This window comes from Myotis nattereri (genome assembly GCF_964212035.1).
Source record: "Myotis nattereri genome assembly, chromosome: 16".
Lineage (NCBI taxonomy): Eukaryota > Metazoa > Chordata > Mammalia > Chiroptera > Vespertilionidae > Myotis > Myotis nattereri.
In genome coordinates, this window is record NC_138091.1 from 43569754 (window position 1) to 43589020 (window position 19267).

The following is a 19267-nucleotide window of genomic DNA, read 5'->3' on the forward strand; positions in this document are numbered from 1 at the left end:
GTTTCTCCTCTTGTGTTACCTCTATTATGCTAATAAAAATAACTACAAAAGGGTCTGGGGTTTTTTAATGGCGATTAAAGAGGTTAGTATCATGATAAATGCTGATACAAGGCAAGAAAGAAAAAGGTTACCAACTAGTCTTTAATCACCTATGATGTATTCTTATTTAATAACAAACACAAGATTCTAAGTAAGGATATCAGAGTCACTTTTCCTTCCATAGTGAAGGTAGATAATAAAGGAAAAATAGTCCTTTTAATTCTAGGAAGAGTATACATCCTTAAATGCCATTTCAATTATTCGATGGCTTAAAGGATGTTCAAATAATATGACTAACACATGTTCAACTACTGAACTGCGAAGATGGAACCATCCTAGCTTGTTTCTTAAATCTGTTGGCTTATAGTAATCTAGTATCTACATCAAAACATCCCAGGTTTTTAAAGAGAAGTTTGCAAAGTAATATATATCTACCATATAACCACTAGAAACAAGGTAGGTATAAAAAGAAGAGGTAAATAAAGACAAAAAATTAAATGTAGTCATTACTCACCAGCATTTAAATGACATTCCTTAATCTGAAACTGAAGTTCATTTTCATTGGGAATATCCTTCCATGTTGCAAGAAAGACCTGGCGCTCTGCATGGGGAAGCAGAGGGAAAGGAAGGATGTGCACAATCTGTCAATATTCTGATTTCTGATGACTTGCACCATTTCTCCTTTGGAGTGCTGGCTCTTGCAATAGCAATACAGCCAGGGGTAGCCTGGGCCTGGAGCCAATTTTTGGCCAATCAGAGATGCTATACTCCAAGTCAATTAATTCCGCATCAGTAGTACTAAGATACATTGGAAGAGCTTACATGTAGGGTTTAGTTTTGGCTCTACTGTTTTTCCTATTTGGTAACTTTGGGTAAATTTGTAATCTTTCTGATCCTTAATTTCACCATATGTCTGTCTTGCTTACCCAAAGAGGACTGTAAGAACCAAGTCAATTAAGTGCCAATACAATTTAATATGTACCAATATATACTAGTTTTATTAGATGGTGCTTTTATAAGTAAGGGAAGAGAGAAATGTCAAGAACCACATGAGTAATATTAGTGGTTTATTACAAATTACTATAATTATAATGAAAAAGTGTGAAATAGTGAGAGAATTACCAAAACGTGACAGAGAAACCAGTGAGCAAATGCTGGAAAAATGGCACCAACAAACTTGCTCAATGCAGGATTGCCACAAACTTCCAAATGCAGTATCTGTGAAGTGAGGTAAAATGAGGTATGCCTGTACTCTGTATGCTGGGGTGACGGGGTTACTCAGAAAAATGGCATTGTAATTTAGAGACCAACAGCAAAACAAGACCACCGTGACTCAGGCGAATACATAATTAGCAATTATTAGAGCTTTAGAATAGCCTTACCCACCCCATTTTTTCAAACTTCAAAATAACTTGTACTGCCCTAACCGGTTTGGCTCAGTGGATAGAGTGTCGGCCTGCGGACTGAAAGGTCCCAGGTTCGATTCCGGTCAAGGGCATGTATCTTGATTGCGGGCACATCCCCAGTAGGGAGGTGTGCAGGAAGCAGCTGATCGATGTTTCTCTCTCATGGATATTTCTAACTCTATTCTTCTCCCTTCCTCTCTGTAAAAAATCAATAAAATATATTAAAAAAAAATAACTTGTACTTTTGGGCTATGCTCTGCCTAACATTCAGAGGAAGGGCAAAGGTATAGTTGCCAGGACAGGAGGACATACTCACCCATTTTGCCATCTTCTACAAAAAGCACATTGAGTGGGATGAGGCAGCTGAAGTAGAAGACATCAATATTGTTTTTCACAGCTACCTGCCAGGAAAGAACAAGGGAAAATTAGAACACAGAAAAGAACATTTATGTGTCTTGAAATATATCACCCTATTTCTTTTCTCCTTTAGATAGAGCAGGACCCCTCAAATCAAGACACACCAGCCCATACATTGCAAAGCATATCCTTACTCATTGCACTGTCAGAGTGAGTACTGGGACAACCTGCAACACCACTTCTCTCTAGGAGGAGCTCCAGGGGGAATGAATTCAAGGCACAAGTTCCATACCCAGAATTCTATTCAATTATTCCTTTGTTTCTATGGTTATTAACAGTAGTTGCTGTTACCACCTACCTATTAATGATATAATTTCTAATACTCATTGTACCATCCCAAAGTAGTTGTCACTCCCTTTTCATTTTACAGATGAGGAACTGAGGTTCAGAAAGATCCAGGGTCACACTGCTAGTACACAGAAGGACCAGCCTCAAATGCAATTTGTATGACCCTAAAACCTGATCCCCCCCCCGCCAAAATAAGTGGTCATACTGCCCCTTATCTTTTTTTAGATGTTGGTTTTAAAGTTGTTTCTTTTATAAAATCTTATTTCCTAAGTATTATGGTTGGAAAAGCTTGTGGGTCAAATACTGGTACAACAGATGACTATAAGAAGAAAAGCCTTTGGCCCTGGCCCAGTGGCTTAGTTGATTGGAGCATCGTCCTATACACCAAAAGGTTGCGGGTTCCATCTCTGGTTGGGGCACATATGGTAGGCAACTGATTGGTGTGTTTTTTCTTTCCCCTCCCTCCCTCCCTCTCTCCTTCCCCTCAAATTAATAAATATATCCTCAGGTGAGGATTTAAAAAAAAGAAAAAGCCTTTGAGCAAGCAAAGAAATGAGTTTTCTTTTCACAATACAAGCTTCCATGGCCCTTTCAATTCAGAGCATGCTGTTTATATTTTTTAAAAAGTTAGTATTTTTATTCAGGGGCAACACTGGTTGGCGTAAACATTCAGAAACAGGCAGCTTCCAGTGAGGCAGATTATAAGAACCATACACTGTAAGAAGGGAGAAGAGGAGGAGAATTGCTTTAAACCACCACTTTCCACTGGTTTCTGTCATTAGTGACTTTCCTAGTTATGCTCTTGGCACTGCAGGAAAACATTTCTCTGGGCAAGTTTTATAATCAGTAACCATGCCCATTTCTCTTTAATTTTGCTCTAAGAAAATAAAGAGTGGGGGGAGTGCCTATCTAGCACCACTATATCCCCACCCCCAGCACTTCTTTGTGGGGACAAATGCCCACACTTCAACAGCATATCTACTCTTCATCAAACTTTGGCTATGAGCTCCAAATACCCTCTTTCCAAAGACTTACTATCTTCCCAACCTTAAATAGTACCTTTATTTTCTCCTCCATAGTTTGGTTATGTCTACTTGACAGTCTTTCTGTTCTCTCTCCCAGAAGAATTCATCAATTACTTTTCTTGTAACTTGTGTGTGTCTTTTTTCCAAGAAAAACGATTTTAAATATGATAATGCTACATGCAATAAACACCAATTATTCAAGAAAAATGATCTTACATACATATAATATTATAAGCAATAAACATTAATATTTCAAGAATAAAAGGATTTTAAGTATAATATTACCAAAACTGTACTAACATAGCATATCACAAAAGTTGTAGGAAATATTAAAAGTCTGCAAATAGGGGGAGAACCAAGATGGCGGCATAGGTTAACGCCGGAGTTTGCTGCTTTGAACAACTACTTCAAAAGTAAAACCAAAAAACGGAAGGGACATCACCCAGAACCACAGGAATGCTGGCTGAGTGGAAGTCCTACAACTAGGAGGAAAGAGAAACGCATACGGACACTCAGAGGAGGCGCAGTGCTGAAGTCAAATTCTGAGGTGCGGAGTGCGCGGAGCGGGCTGGCGGCGGAGGGCACGGTTGGCGTTTTCAATCGGGAGGGAGTCGCAGACTCTGAGCTCCAGATCCGGGCGAGTCTTTAGGGACCCAGACTCAAACGGGAGAAGCGGGACTGTCTGGCTTCGGTCAGAGCGAGTGCAGCTTTCTCTCCGAGCTTTGCAGCGGGTGCTGGGACTCAGAGAGGCAGAGCCCCTGGGGACAGGACTGAGAGCCGCCATAACTGTTCTCTCCGGCCCACCCTATTGATCCTGTGCGACCCGCCCCGCCCAAGCCCTGCACAGAGGCATTTGCCGGACAGCCTCAGGCAAACGCCAGATTAGCACCTCCCTAGAGGACAGAAGTTCTCTCACTGCTGACACAGCTGATTCTCATAGCCACTTGGCCTGGAGGTCAAACCCTCCCTGGTATTAGCTACAATCAAGATTTAACTATAAAACCACAAACAAAGACCACTAGGGGGTGCACCAAGGAAGCATAACAAAATGCGGAGACAAAGAAACAGGACAAAATTGTCAATGGAAGATATAGAGTTCAGAACCACACTTTTAAGGTCTCTCAAGAACTGTTTAGAAGCCGCCGATAAACTTAATGAGATCTACAAGAAAACTAATGAGACCCTCGATCTTATATTGGGGAACCACCTAGAAATTAAGCATACACGGACTGAAATAACGAATATTATACAGACTCCCGACAGCAGACCAGAGGAGCGCAAGAATCAAGTCAATGATTTGGAATGCGAGGAAGCAAAAAACACCCAACCGGAAAAGCAAAATGAAAAAAGAATCCAAAAATGCGAGGATAGTGGAAGGAGCCTCTGGGACAGCTTCAAGCGTACCAACATCAGAATTATAGGGGTGCCAGAAGATGAGAGAGACCAAGATATTGAAAACCTATTTGAAGAAATAATGACAGAAAACTTCCCCCACCTGGTGAAAGAAATGGACTTACAGGTCCAAGAAGCGCGGAGAACCCCAAACAAAAGGAATCCAAAGAGGACCACACCAAGACACATCATCATTAAAATGCCAAGAGCAAAAGATAAAGAGAGAATCTTAAAAACAGCAAGAGAAAGAAACTCAGTTACCTACAAGGGAATACCCATACGACTGTCAGCTGATTTCTCAACAGAAACTTTGCAGGCCAGAAGGGAGTGGCAAGAAATATTCAAAGTGATGAATACCAACAACCTACAACCAAGATTACTTTATCCAGCAAAGCTATCATTCAGAACTGAAGGTCAGATAAAGAGCTTCACAGATAAGGAAAAGCTAAAGGAGTTCATCACCACCAAACCAGGATTATATGAAATGCTGAAAGGTATCCTTTAAGAAGAGGAAGAGGAAGAAAAAGGTAAAGATACAAATTATTAACAACAAATATGCATCTATCAACAAGTGAATCTAAGAATCAAGTGAATAAATAATCTGATGAACAGAATGAACTGGTGATTATAATAGAATCAGGGACATAGAAAGGGAATGGGCTGACTATTCTTGGGGGGGAAAGGGGTGTGGGAGATGCGGGAAGAGACTGGACAAAAGTCGTGCACCTATGGATGAGGACAGTGGGTGGGGAGTGAGGGCGGAGGGTGGGGCGGGAACTGGGAGGAGGGGAGTTGGGGGGGGGAAAGAGGAACAAATGTAATAATCTGAACAATAAAGATTTAATTAAAAGAAAAAAAAATAAAAGTCTGCAAATAACAGGAGTAACTGTGTTTTTAACCTTTCAATTACCAACCTCCTAGGAGTGATCTATATCACATAATCTGATGCCCAAAATGCTGGAACAGCAGGATTCTCAAAAAGTTAGAGAATGGTGAATATAAGTGGGGAAACTAACCTTAGGAAAAGAGGGACTTTTGACATTTTAGAGGTGCTAGAGTACCACTTCAAAAGATTTATACCAGCATGGGCCTCTGGGACAGAGGCATTGTCTAATTAATATTTAGTTAGTACTGAGAGAAGGAGAACTCATTTCAAATAAGGGCACCAAGAGGATAGGGGAGTGCCAGCTCTATAAAGGACATTTAGAGGTGAAAACTGGGGTGGTGTAATGTGGTTACATGAAGGTCTTATGTGAAATGCAAAGTGATTATCTACTATTATCTTTGAATATAAAGCAGTCATATTTCACAATGTGCCATTCATTCATTTATTAATGTTTACTATGTCCTAACCATTTGATATATAAAGAATACAGAAAAGATAATCCTTGTCCTCCAAGGAATAATACTGGTGATACTTAACCAAAAACTTAAATATCTTGTTGTGAGGGAATCCATATTCCAATTGGAGCTCTTTAGCAATGAAACGGACATGAAAAGCTCCTCTAGGTTAGGTTAGCAGTGCTAAACCATTATGCTTGCGGACGCTTTTAATACATAGACGTAGGCCATGGACCCTTTTCTGAAAAATGTGCGTGCAACATTTGACATACAATTTCAGGGTTCCTGGACTTCTGTTCTACATAATTCTGAGAAGCTGGGAAAAGCAGAAACAATGGAAACAGTGGTTCAGAACATGAACTTGGGAACCAGATCAGACGTGATTTCAAATTCTGACTCGTTACTGGTTGTGTGATTTTGGGCTAGTAGTACCCACTCAGTTTCCTGTCTGTAGAATGGAGATAACAACAGTACTGAATGCATGGGTTATTATAAGATAATGAGTTAATATTTGCAAAGCACTTAGAATGGTGCCTTAAAATAAGTATTATAACAAGTGTTTGTTAAGGAAAAATTCCCGGTCTTCCGTTTTACCGTTTTTACTCGGAATTTTTCATAATTAAGGACGATCATATTAGACTTACTGGAAATCTTACACATGCTCAAATGTAGCACTACTATTATGCAAAGAGGTCGGAAGAAATAAAAAGGCTTATTAGCAAACCGTTAGCTTAATGCCTCTTCTTGCTACTGTGCCCTTGGTAAAATATCATCTTTTGACAAGATCAACTGCACACAGATCCCTCTTTGGGAGGAAGTGTTTCAGCTCTTTTCCATTGGTTTTTCAAAATCTGCACTTTGCAGCTCTCAAACTTTTACTCTTGGCTAGAGACGCATTTCAAACTCACAGCTCTGTGCCTCTTTACCTGTTGTTCTTTCTACTTAATAAAGTCTTCTGAAGTTTTAGCTGTCTGGAAAATATGTAATCTTTTTTTTTAAATTTTTATTTATTGATTTAAGAGAGAAAGAGAGAGAGAGAGAGAGAGAGAGAGAGAGAGAGAGAGAGATTTGTTGTATCACTTACTTATGCATTCATTGGTTGATTATTGTATATGCCCTGACCAGGGATTGAACCCATAACCTGGGACTGTGGTCGGCAAACCGCGGCTCGCGAGCCACATGCGGCTCTTTGGCCCCTTGAGTGCGACTCTTCCACAACATACCACGTGCAGGTGCGCACGTACAGTGCAATTGAAAATTTGTGGCCCATGCGCAGAAGTCGGTATTTTGTGGAAGAGCCACAGTCAAGGGGCCAAAGAGCCACATGTGGCTCATGAGCCACAGTTTGCCGAGCCGCAGTTTGCCAACCACTGATCTGGGATGATGCTTTGAAACAACTGAGCTACCTGGCCAGGGCTCTGTGTAATCTTAAGAGTCAGTTCAAGCTGAGATTTCTCAGGCTAGCTCTTACCCTTCCCCGTATAGTTCCAGTGCATGCACTTCCACTGCAGCATACAGCTGGTTTAGTACTAACTTTACACCCGCCTCACCCTGAACACAATGAGCTCCTCGAGTGCAGGGGCTCTCATTTTTCACTAGCACACTAGTGGCTCAATGAATATCTGTCGCCTGAAATTAAGGTGAAGATGTTGAGCAAATGGAATTAAATACTCATTTCTCATCCTTTTTTTCTACCTCTACATCATTTATGTGCATAACATAATCCCAACATCTCTCGCATTACATAAATTGATACTGAATGAAGCAGGGATGGGGTGATATGTGGGCTCTTTTAGTTTCAAACCACTCAGCTAAAATAACATCTATATGCTTAGGAAGAATAACATATGTATTCACGAAGAATACTAGATTCTCCAAGGATATGCCAATCACTCCTCAGGAGTTAAGGCATAAAAGACTCAAGGGAACACAGAATGAAGCCAGTTTGATTCCAATCCAGATGGCAGTTACTTTTAAAGAGAACTAAGTCAACCTTAAAGAGTATGATATTGATTGCTTTGGAAGTAGGAGGGAGATCCTTTTTTTTTTTTTTTTTAAATTAACTATCCTAACAGGTATAACCCAGACAAGTTGGGGAACTATTTTCCAAGAGCTTTAATACATCAGTACCTACTTTGTCTATTAGATATCAATTATCACGTATATATCCAACTGCCTACTTGGTATGTTTACTTAGATAGTATTTCAAATGAACATGTCCAAAATAAATTCCTGCTCTCTCCTCCTCGTCCTTAAAATAACCTGCTGTCCTTCCAAACTCAGGAAATGGAATACTGCAAAGCCTTTTAATGGTCTCCCAGCTTGTGTACTTGCCTTCCCCACTCCGTACACCTACCTTCCTCAGTCTATTCTTGACACAGCAGCCAGAGTAAACTTAAAATGTAGGTCAGCTCACAAATACTTCTCTGCTCAAACCTCCAATGACTTCCAATCTCACTCAGAATAAAAATTAAAGTTACAATTGCTTATAACCTAATGCCTATTACGTCTGGTTGTATGTGCTACGACTCTTCTCATGCTCGCTCCATGTCAGCCACAGGAGCCTGTTGTTGAGCTCCTTGCACATGCCAGGCACACTCCTCTCTCATGGCTTTTTGCATTTGCTGTTCCTTTGTCTGGCATTCTCTTCCTTCAGTAATATGCACGGCTCATTCCTAGCCTCCTTTAGGTTTTTACTTTTATCAAATACTAGAGGCCTGGTGCATGAATTCGTGCACCAGTGGGGTCCTTTGGCCTGGCCTGCGGGATTGGGCCGAAACCGGCTCTCCGACATCCCCCGAGGGGTCCCAGATTGTGAGAGGGCACAGGCCAGGCTGAGGGACCCCACCAGTGCATGATCGGGGCCAGGGAGGGATGTAGGAAGTTGGCCAGCCAGGGAGGGACTGCGGGAGGGCTCCACCCCAGCAGCAAGCTAGCCTACTGGTTGGATCATCTGCCCCCACTGGTGGTCAGTGCACATCATAGCGAGTGGTTGAGCGGCCTTAGCATATCATTAGCATATTACACTTTGGTTGAATGGCCGACTGGATGACCAGACACTTAACATATTAGGCTTTTATTATACTAGTATAGGATTATCTTTTCAGGTAGCTCTTGCATGACCAAATACTTATAAAATTACACCACTCAATCTCCAATTCTAGGACTCCCCACTTCAATTTGCTTTATTTTTCTCCATTGCTCTCATCTGACATACTATTTTACTAATTTGTTGGTTTACTGCCTGTCCCCATGCCTCGTGTCCCACCTCCAGTAGAATATGAGTTCCATAAGGAAGAGATTTCTGCCTCTTGTTCACTCTGTATTCTCAGTTTCTAGAACAGGAACTGGCACTCATATTGAGTAGAAGTACACAATATAAATAATGATTGTAAAATATACTATTCAAAGTTCTGAACAAACATTTAGGTTTAGTCAAGATATAAACTTGTTCTAAAGTTTCCAAAAGAACAGCACTTCTCAAGTTTTTTCTAGTCTCTGTCCCTTAACAGAAGAGGGAAGCATGGACATTCATACTGGGGTGGAGGTAGGAAGAAGGGTCAGGATTAGAAGTATACTACTAAGTAGCCCATCATAAAAACAAAATTTCTTTGCAGTTGCATGCTATTCCATAATGCATCTATATATGTTAATATAAAAATGTATTTCTCCTTTACTTTTTAGTAAAACTGATGCTCCAGAAAAATCTGTCACGTGTATTCTTCAGTTTCAAGTACCTCCTTAGCAGTGCATTTTTAAAAACTATGGGTCATGCCCCAGCTTGGGCTGGAGCATCCTCCCGTACACCAAAAAGCTTCAGGTTCGATCCCAAGTTGGGGCATATACGTAGGTTGTAGGTTTGATCCCCGGTCAGGGTGCATATGGGAGGCAACCAATTGATGTTTCTCTCTCTCTTTCTCCCTGTTCCCTTCGCTCTAAAAGCAATTAAGCATTGATCTATGAACCAGGAGGTCATGGTTTGATTCCTGGTCAGGGCACATGCCGGGATTGTAGGCTTGATCCCATGTGGGGCATTGCAGGAAGCAGCTGATGAATGATTCTCTCTCATCATTGATGTTCTATCTCCCCCTGCCTCTCCCTTCCTCTTTGAAATTAATAAGAAATACTTTAAAAATAAAAGCAATAAACACATCTTTGGGTGAGGATTAAAAATCAATAACAACTGTGGGTCACAACCAAATGGTGGTTCTTAAAATTAATTTAGTGGTCTGGAACTGGCATCAAAAAGAGAATAGAAAATATCATAGTGTATTTCATGAAGAGTAAGTAATGTTTCCTGAAAGTGTTTCAGTTTTATGTATGTATTGTGTGTGTATATATATTATGTAAAATGTATTTTTTACTGTTAAGTTGTAGTCAGTAAGTATAAAACCCATTAATACTCATACACCAAATTAAAAGCAAGTAGTGAAGAAATGGGTTCAATGAGCTAAGGGACAGAATGCACACCTGAGCTTCTACTTTGAGGATGCCTACAGCAGATCACACAGATGGTACCAAGGAGCAGATTACCTAATACTCTGTTCCTTGTTGGTCACGTGCAACATGTGGCCATAACAATATTAACTTGCCTCACATGGACATCAATAGGAAGAGCAAAGAGAAATGATTCTGAGGCACTCGGAAAACACAAAAGGAAGCTATAAATGCTTAAGGATAATAATGATTTTTAAAAGTTACTTTCAGTGGCTGCTGTGGAAAGAGCAGCCTGTCAGCTTCAACCTGTAACCAGCAATTAGTTTCTTTCCATAGTATAGGAAGCCTGCTGCAGTAGCTGCAGCCTCTTTATGGTGGCACAGCTGGAGACGAACAGGCTAAATTAATATTCTAACCTTGTTCCAGTGTACTCAAAAGTACTATAAAAAGGTACTAGATGAACTCAGTCTGAACTCTGGCAAATGCAGCCTCTCACCACAGATAACCACAGGAAGCACAGCCCCAAGAAAAACCAAGGCAAGTGGCACACAGCTCACCTTTGAGAGTATATCATCTACCCTTCCATGATGTCACTTGTGACCTTTCCAAGTCTCTGAAGAATATTTTTTCTTTTATTCCTGCTCTCTACTTAGCTTTTGGAAGGATTATTTACAGGCTGGTCCAACCTAAAACCAGGCAGTGACGCTGACCATCTCCATTTCTCTGAGAAATGATGATTCTAATGGGTTTCCAGCTCCACGCCAACTAGTCAATAGATCCTAGGGGCATGGCTCTGAGGGACAGGTTTTTAATGACACTGACTCCCAACTGTGTGATAAATGTCATCTGAGACTCAAGCAGACGTGGCTCTTTCTGCTAGCGGCTGGAGTTAAATCTACCTGTTCTATGTTTCTAGTCAATGCCAAAAAGACCTACCATCTTTAGGTTAAATATGGTCTCCCATTTCAAACCCATCTGAAGACCAGTGAGAAAGCCAGTGTGGTCAGAGTGGAGTAAGGGAGGGAGTAGCATGGCTAGATCTCACAGGGCTCTGTGGACCATTGTCAGGATTTTGGTTCTGCTTAGAAAAATATAAACACGAGCTCTTCCAGATTGGCGATGTAAATCTCAGTATAACACAGCGGTGGTGTGGCCTATGAGTACACAGCTGTCACAAACTCTGATAGGATATACCTATGTGGAGAGGGTCACTGGGAGCTGCGTGCCTCACAAGGAACCCAGGTCAAGGGAAGATAATGCTAAGATATATTGCATCTGTTCCTGCTCCAGGTAGTTTTCTTGTTTTTTAAAAAGTTTTCTATGTTAGGCAAAATATATCAGAAAGTTGCAGCAAATGTACATGTACTCTCTTTCTGCCTGTACAGAACCCACTTGCCATACTATACTGACCAATCTGGTTATAAACACCAAATTATCTCTTCCTCCAGAAGTCTACACAAAATTACTCTATAGTTTCAGTTGCTAGAAATAAACAGCAATATTTTCACAGGCCTTTCATTCTGCCTGACAAATTCCCCAAAACGTAAGGTCTTACCTTAAATAGGTTCTGCCAGACCTTAAGGTATCAATCTCTATTTTTTTCCCTTTAATGACAGCTTTGTGTACCTTGATAGGACTGGCTGATGTGCCCTTAGTTGCAGTTTTTGCACTTTAGAATACTATTTACATTAACAATATGAACTGTTTGCTGTGTAGGGCTTATTGGTAAACTTAAAATACACTCAATATATACTGTACTGAATCATAAAATGGTGAAGACAGAATTAGTAAACTACCAGTTAAAGTGATTAGCTATTCCACACCCCAATCTGGTATGTCTTGGGACAAAAGACCCAAGGAAACTCAATAGAAAAAACAGACCTCTGTAATAAGAATGAATGAACATCATTCATTTTAAAATCCTCGAGTAAAACTGATTTAGAACCTAATCTAGGTTCTAGACAATAAGGATACAGTCTTAGATTAGTTAACAGCAAGTCAGAAATCAAGTAGGTTCACAGGTGTGCCTACTGGACAGAAAAAGGGCATGTGGCAACCAAAATGATTAGGTACATGGCAGGACAATGTGCAGAGATGCGACAGAAATTACTGTTAGGAACCCAGCGCGAGCTATGGAACTAAGAAGTTCTATGCTTTCATATTTGGAGTACCTGACTTCCAAACTCCTTCAATGGTTCCTGAAAAGAAATGTTGCCACGAAACCAAGGAGCACCATCCATTTTCACACTTAAAAAAAAAAATTAATTAAATAATATGTTCCTTAGTTTCCAAACTGTAATTGATACTAAATACATTTACCAGTTTTACTTCTAATTGGTTTTTATTAAAATTAGAACAATAGACGGACATTTATTTGCAGTACATACAAATAAATGTCCTTCCATAAATTTAGGCTTTCCTGAAGTGGAATAAAAATGAAAAAAAATATTCAGATTGAGTATATTTTCATTATAGGCCCACTTGACTAATTTTCAGGCCCCATAAACCTTGATTCAGAAAGAAACTTGTCTATAAAACTCCAGCTGTAAAACGAGGATCTACAGATAGAATTTAAAGAATTTAAAGATATATTTCAGTTCAATATAAATGAATTCCTAACAGTTTTAGGAATATTAAATGGGCCATTTTAGGGTAATAAATCATTAGTATTCTTATAGATGTTGAGACTTAAATCACTGCTCATATACGGTAAATTCCATCAGAAATAGGGTTTGAAACAGACATTAAACCAGTGCATCCCAGTGGATAGAGCAGCGCCTTGTGCACCGAAGGGCCTCAGGTTCCATTCCTGGTCATGGGCACGTACTTCAGTTGCTGGTTTGCTTCCTCCCTGCCCTGTCGGGGCGCGTGCAGAAGGCAACCAGTTGATGTGTCCTCAGATTAACAACAAAAAAGTTATCTCTTCCAACCATGAGATTTAATATTCTTTTTTTTTTTTAAATATATTTTATTGATTTTTTACCGAGAAGAAGGGAGAGGGATAGAGAGTTAGAAACATCGATGAGAGAGAAACATCGATCAGCTGCCTCCTGCACACTCCCCACTGGGGATGTGCCCGCAACCCAGGTACATGTCCCTGACCGGAATCGAACCTGGGACCCTTGAGTTCGCAGGCTGATGCTCTATCCACTGAGCCAAACCGGTTAGGGTTAATATTCATTATGTTTGCATAAAGGCTCAAAGGTTTTCTCAAGTTTTACTTTCAAGATGTATGAGCCTCAATAACATAAAGCCTATGCATAATCCCTACATAAAAGTTTTGAATAAAGCAAAATTTTCCCTATCTCACTGAATATAATGCTACAGCAAAATATAAAAGTATACATATGTATGAGGGAAGGACATGGCTCTCAAGTGGGCTTCAATCCAGCTCTGGAAAATCCCAGTGAGTTCCCTTTAATTCCGACCTATAATGTATATTAAGGTTTTGGGAAGTCCCCTACTACATAAAGATCATATGGTTGAATCTACTTTCCAATTATTTATCAAGCCAGAAACACAAAACTGATGCCATTTTTCATCATCAACTCTCAACTTACTATCATAATATTAAGTTGGCTGGGATTTTTTATAGATGAAAACCCACAAATCACTTTTATTGCTATTAAAAGACACATTCGTAAAGAGTTTAAGAAGCAAGTTGAGTGCTAGTTATCCTATATAATAAATAGCTAATATGCTAATTAGGCCGAACAGCCGAACAACTGTCAGGATGAAGCTGGGGCTGCAAGGGCCAACCCCCTTGCACGAATGTCGTGCACCAGGCCTCTAGCATTAAGATAAAAGATATTGCCTAGTAGAATCTTGATATCTTGACAAGGATAAGGAGTGTTCTCAAAAACAACAACCAAGTAAGAAATGAAATATTCGTATATAAGATACTCTGTTTCTCAGGTGAGATTTAAAGGATATGTTTAAATGACACAAATAAACTGATAAAATTTGAAGTAGAAATCACAGAAAGTAATTTTCTCTTTTGCTTTCTTGGGTAAAAAAATGTTTTCATCTTTTATAACCAAAACTCCATCGCCTCCATTTGCTAATGGAATATTTCATGTTCTGTTCTGTCTTTAGGGGTTATTTTCAGCATTGGATCTACCTGTCTAATCTGGGGATCTCTTATAGTTCCCATAAGATCCACCACGTCAAGGACTCAACCACTAAGTGGCATGTGCTCCCATAAAAGCAATCTGAGTGCACAGTCCTCAACTGTGAATCTTGAAAGACCAAAGGAGGCTTTAATACTGAACTTGTTTGCCCTGCACAACAGTCAAGAAAAGTCAGCAGATGCCAAGCTGGTTTGCTTCATTTGATGGAAGCTCCTGAAAAAGTTTTCCATTTGGAAGCATTTACCAGTTTTTTCTGGTACAATAGCTAGCGCTGTGGGCTTTCTGAGTGTGAATGGACATATGTAAGACATGAAATATCAGGGACAGGCACCATCTGCAACTCATTTTCTCACAGGTTGGGACTGCAATGTAGGAGTAGCAAGGGACAGAATTTTCTCAGGACCATACACTGGCAAAAAACAAAAACACACACACACACAACACCCAACACCTTTTGGCTGACAAAGATCATAAGGATATGAATAAATAGGACTGTAAGATTGTGTCTTTTGTAGCTAGCATCTTCAGCACTTTCTGCCCTAGTCATTCAAAGGTTAAATAAATACAACTGATGAAATACTGCTTTGTTTTAGAAGAGATATTCAAAGAAAAAAGCCGAGACATTATTTCTTTTCCCTAATATTATCCCCTTATTTACAACACTAATGTGGGGTTTAAAGATGATAGGTAGATAGACAGAAAGATAACAAAAACTATATGTAGGGAAGGACCAATACTTTTTCTTTTTTTAAATATACTGGCTTCAGGTGTACAGCTTAGTGATTAGGCAATCATATGCTTTACATAGTGTCCCCCTCCATATTTCCAACATTTCAAGTGGCACCAATACATAGTTATCACAACTGATTGTATTCCCCATTCTTCACTAATCTCCCCGTGACTATTTTGTAGCTACAAATTTGTGCTTGCTAGTCCCTTCATTTCTTTCACCCAGTGTCCCAACACCGCCTCCCCTCTGACAACCACCAGTTCTCTCTCTGAATCTGAGCCTGTTTCAAATTTTTTCATTTATTTTGTTCTTTAGATTTCATAAATAAGTGAAATCATTTGTCAGTCTCATAATACCCTATAAGTGAAAAATACCAATTCTTAATCCACAGATTCACCACTAACTAAAGCTCCTAATTGAAAATAATATAGATGGAAGAAAAGAATACATTTTTATGAAGGTGCTATCAGACTTTCAGATAAAAATAGTAGACTGAAAATCACATTAAAATTTTTTCTCCTGGAAAAAATTCTGGCATAATTAAAGGAAAAAAAATTAAAGACATCTATAATAATAAAAGCGTAATATGCAAATCGATCAAACGGCTGAACAGCGGAACAACCATCTGGACAACCATGCTATGACACCCACTGGCGCCAGGCCAGCCAAGGCAGGTGTGATGCGATTGGTCAGGGCCCATCCATTGCCCCATGATCGCCCTGCAGAGGGAGGCCCAGGCCACCGACTGGCGGGCTGCCCCAGGTTGGTGGGGCCTCCCTCCGCTGGGGCGATCCATCACGGAGCCCTGGTTGGGTGGGCAGGGCCTACCTCTTTGGGACGATCCATCACAGGGCTCCCAGACTGTGAGAGGGCACAGGCCGGGATGAGGGACCACCCCTCCCGCCCACCCGAGTGCACGAATTTCATGCACAGGGCCTCTAGTAAATTAATAAAGATAGGGAAGAAAAAAATTACAACAGTAATAAAATGTTGTAACTGTAAAATAAATTAACAGTAACACCACAGAATTCTCAAAGGGTTAAGACTGATAGCACCTCTGAATCTGTATGAGGAAAGGGGATGTTAAAGGAAAGAGGATTAAGATGCTGTGAGAGTACTAGATCCCTACCACCATTCTAAGGTACCTTAGCCCTTCAGCCCCTACATAAAACTAAAGATTGATAATTTTTAAAAAAATTATATTTTTATTGATTTCAGAGAGGAAGGGAGGCAGAGAGAGAGATAGAAACATCAATGATGAGAGAGAATCATTGATTGGCTGCCTCCTGCACACCCCCTACTAGGGTTTGAGCCCACAACATGGGCATATGCCCTTAACTGGAATTGAACCCATGACCCTTCAGTCCGCAGGCCAACATTCTATCCACTGAGCAAAACCAGCTAGGTGTAAAGATTAATTCTTTTACAGATGATTCAATAGATGATACTTTGAAGGGGATGCCAGGTATGAATGAGGGGTGGTTGATTAAGTGAATTTATGCATGCTGAATGCTACTCTTCAGCCCTCTTTCCCAACTTAGCCCCTAGAAGACTGACAGAAAGCTTTTAGTAGACAAGAGAATCAAATTGGAAGAAATAAGCTAACCTAAAAATAAAGTACTGCATAGAGGATTCCAACTGCCCTCAGTGATGAGCTGGGGATCCTGTCCTGGGTCTTATGGTTTAGAAGGCCACACACTAATCCTCCTCTGGCCTCCCTGTAACCCATGGATAAAGGAATGCACAAGGCCAAAGAGACTTTCCAGCTAGAACACAAGAATTTTCTAGATAGACAGCAATAATACTGTTTCCAAGGCCTTCTTCAGATACTTCTACTGGTCATTTTTCTTATGGGTCTATAAGCATACCCTTAGGCCCAAGGGATGGCCAAAGAGAGTAAGAGGGATAAAGGAGGAGTAGGCTCCAGGTTCTCCAGTTGTCATCTGGAGTGAACAAATGAGGAACTCTAGCAAAGACCCAGATGGAAATCCTAGAACTGAAAAGTATAATATCGGAAATAAAAATTATACTGAATGGATCTAATAGAAGGTTGTAGTCTATAGAACAAAGCCAGTATACTTGAAGATACATCAACAGGAATTACCCAAACTGAAGAACAAAAAGAATAGCCTCAGTGACCCGACAAACAATATCAAGTGATCTAACATATGTGTAATTGGAATTATGGAAGGAGTAGAGAGATACTGGGCAGGAAAAAAATTGAAGAAATAATGAGAAGGAGGATAGTCAAGATGGCAGTGTAGGTAACCACGGTACTCGCAGCCTTCCACAACTACATCAAAATTACAACTAAACCACAGAACAATTATCATTTAGAACTGCCTGAAATCTGGCTGAATGGAAGTCCTACAACTAGAGAAGTAAAGAAAGCACATTTGAGACTGGTAGGAGGGGTGGAGGTATGGAATGGGTTGGCCTGACATCCACCTGTGGTATTTTTTTAATTGGAAGGTATATCTTGGCTGCAAAGGTTCCCCATGAGGAGAAAGGGGTCCCAGCCCCACACCAGATGCCTCAGCCCAGGGTTCCAATGTTAGGAAGAGAAGTCCCCATAACTTACTTAGGCCTGTAAACATCAGTAGGGTTTGCGGATGAATGACATGGAAGCTGCTGGAGACCCAGGCAGTTCCTCTTAAAGGGCTGGTGCATAGACTTACTTGGATTCACTTTCTCTGAACTCCAGTGCTGGAGCAACAACTTGAAAGGATCTAGGGACCTATGGAGAGGATCTAAATTGTGTGGCATCAGGGCAAGAGCTGGGGGGCAGCTTTCTCCCAGAAAAAAGTGCTGGCAGTGGCCACTATTCCTTTGCTGAGACCTCCCTGCCACAGTGCTGACAGGCAGTGACCATATCTGAGTCTCCATCAACCTGGCTTACACTATTTGCCCTGCTCTGGTGACTATCTGAGACCCTGCCCCACCCAATTTGCAGCCCCATTCAAGCTGTTTGCAGTGGCTTTTCCATATGAATGGCCTGTTCTGGCTCAGGCTTCAGACTTTTTGTGTAATAATTATAACTTGGATTCACAAGGCTTTTTTTTTTTAAACAACCAACATCAGTACAGTAGAAAAAACTTCATAGATTCCAATCTCTATTAAGTATTTGTGTCTCTAAGTATAATCTATTTTACATTTTAAGAGGAAACAGTGTCTTTTTAACCTTTCAATAGTGTTTCAAACAGATTATAAGCCAACAAGTAGTCTGATGAACATTTTAAAGAAAAGTGTTTTTACTGTCATATTAAAGTTCTGGAAGCTGGGTTTGATTTGCTTGTCCTATATAAAGATATCAAATTAGGCTAAATAGCTAAATCACACACTGCATTCAAAATATCATTTCCTCAACCTCCAGATATCCCTCCTCTTTCTCCACGATTTTATAGTCTGTAGTACTAAAAAAGTACTAACTTTTCCTACACGAGCTCTTCAATTTAAATATTATGCAAATATAATGTTTAAATGTCAATCAATCTTGATTTGGCTTTATCTGGATCTAGGATTTGATTTTTTTTGTTCATACTGGAATAAGGGGAGAATGGAAGTGAAATCTAAAGTTACCCACCTACCTTAAGCTAACCATTAGTTGCAACTTCCATCAGCAGACAGTAAATAGAGCTGCTAATAGTGGGAAAAAGTTTCTCTTTTTTCAAGTTTTTTGGTTATTTTCTCCACTGGGAAATCCCAATTAAAGAGAAAATAGCCATAATTATGACATTCCCTGAAAGAGGAGAATCCATGAGAAAAAGATGATCAGCAGTTGACTACAGATGGAATTATATTTCTTAGAGAAGTTGAGATGTTTTATTACATTCTACTTAGGTTGAACATGTTTAAGTTTGCTCGTTATAAAGACAGGTTTGTAAAAATGAAAACTTTTGAGGGAGGGGTTTGGACTAAGATTCAAAGTCTATTATGAAGGCTGCTACTTGGGAAGTTCATTTCATTGAATCTTAAATGAAAATGCAAATAGGAAAATAAACTGACATTCATTTATTTACTGTTTCTTTTTTAAGAGCAGAAAATTTGCCCTGGTTTCTGTGA

General features: G+C 40.1%; 1 protein-coding gene across 1 annotated transcript in view; it reads right to left on the bottom strand.

Annotated features, from left to right (window-relative positions):
* Positions 1–19267, bottom strand: part of AP2B1 (adaptor related protein complex 2 subunit beta 1) — a 100639-nt gene that overhangs the window by 13094 nt on the left and 68278 nt on the right. Inside the window, exons 19-20 of the mRNA XM_081110863.1 lie at positions 1762–1846; positions 554–640 (exon numbers count right to left, since the gene is read on the bottom strand). Coding sequence (XP_080966989.1) covers positions 554–640; positions 1762–1846 — 172 coding nt within the window. The remainder of the gene's footprint in view (positions 1–553; positions 641–1761; positions 1847–19267) is intronic.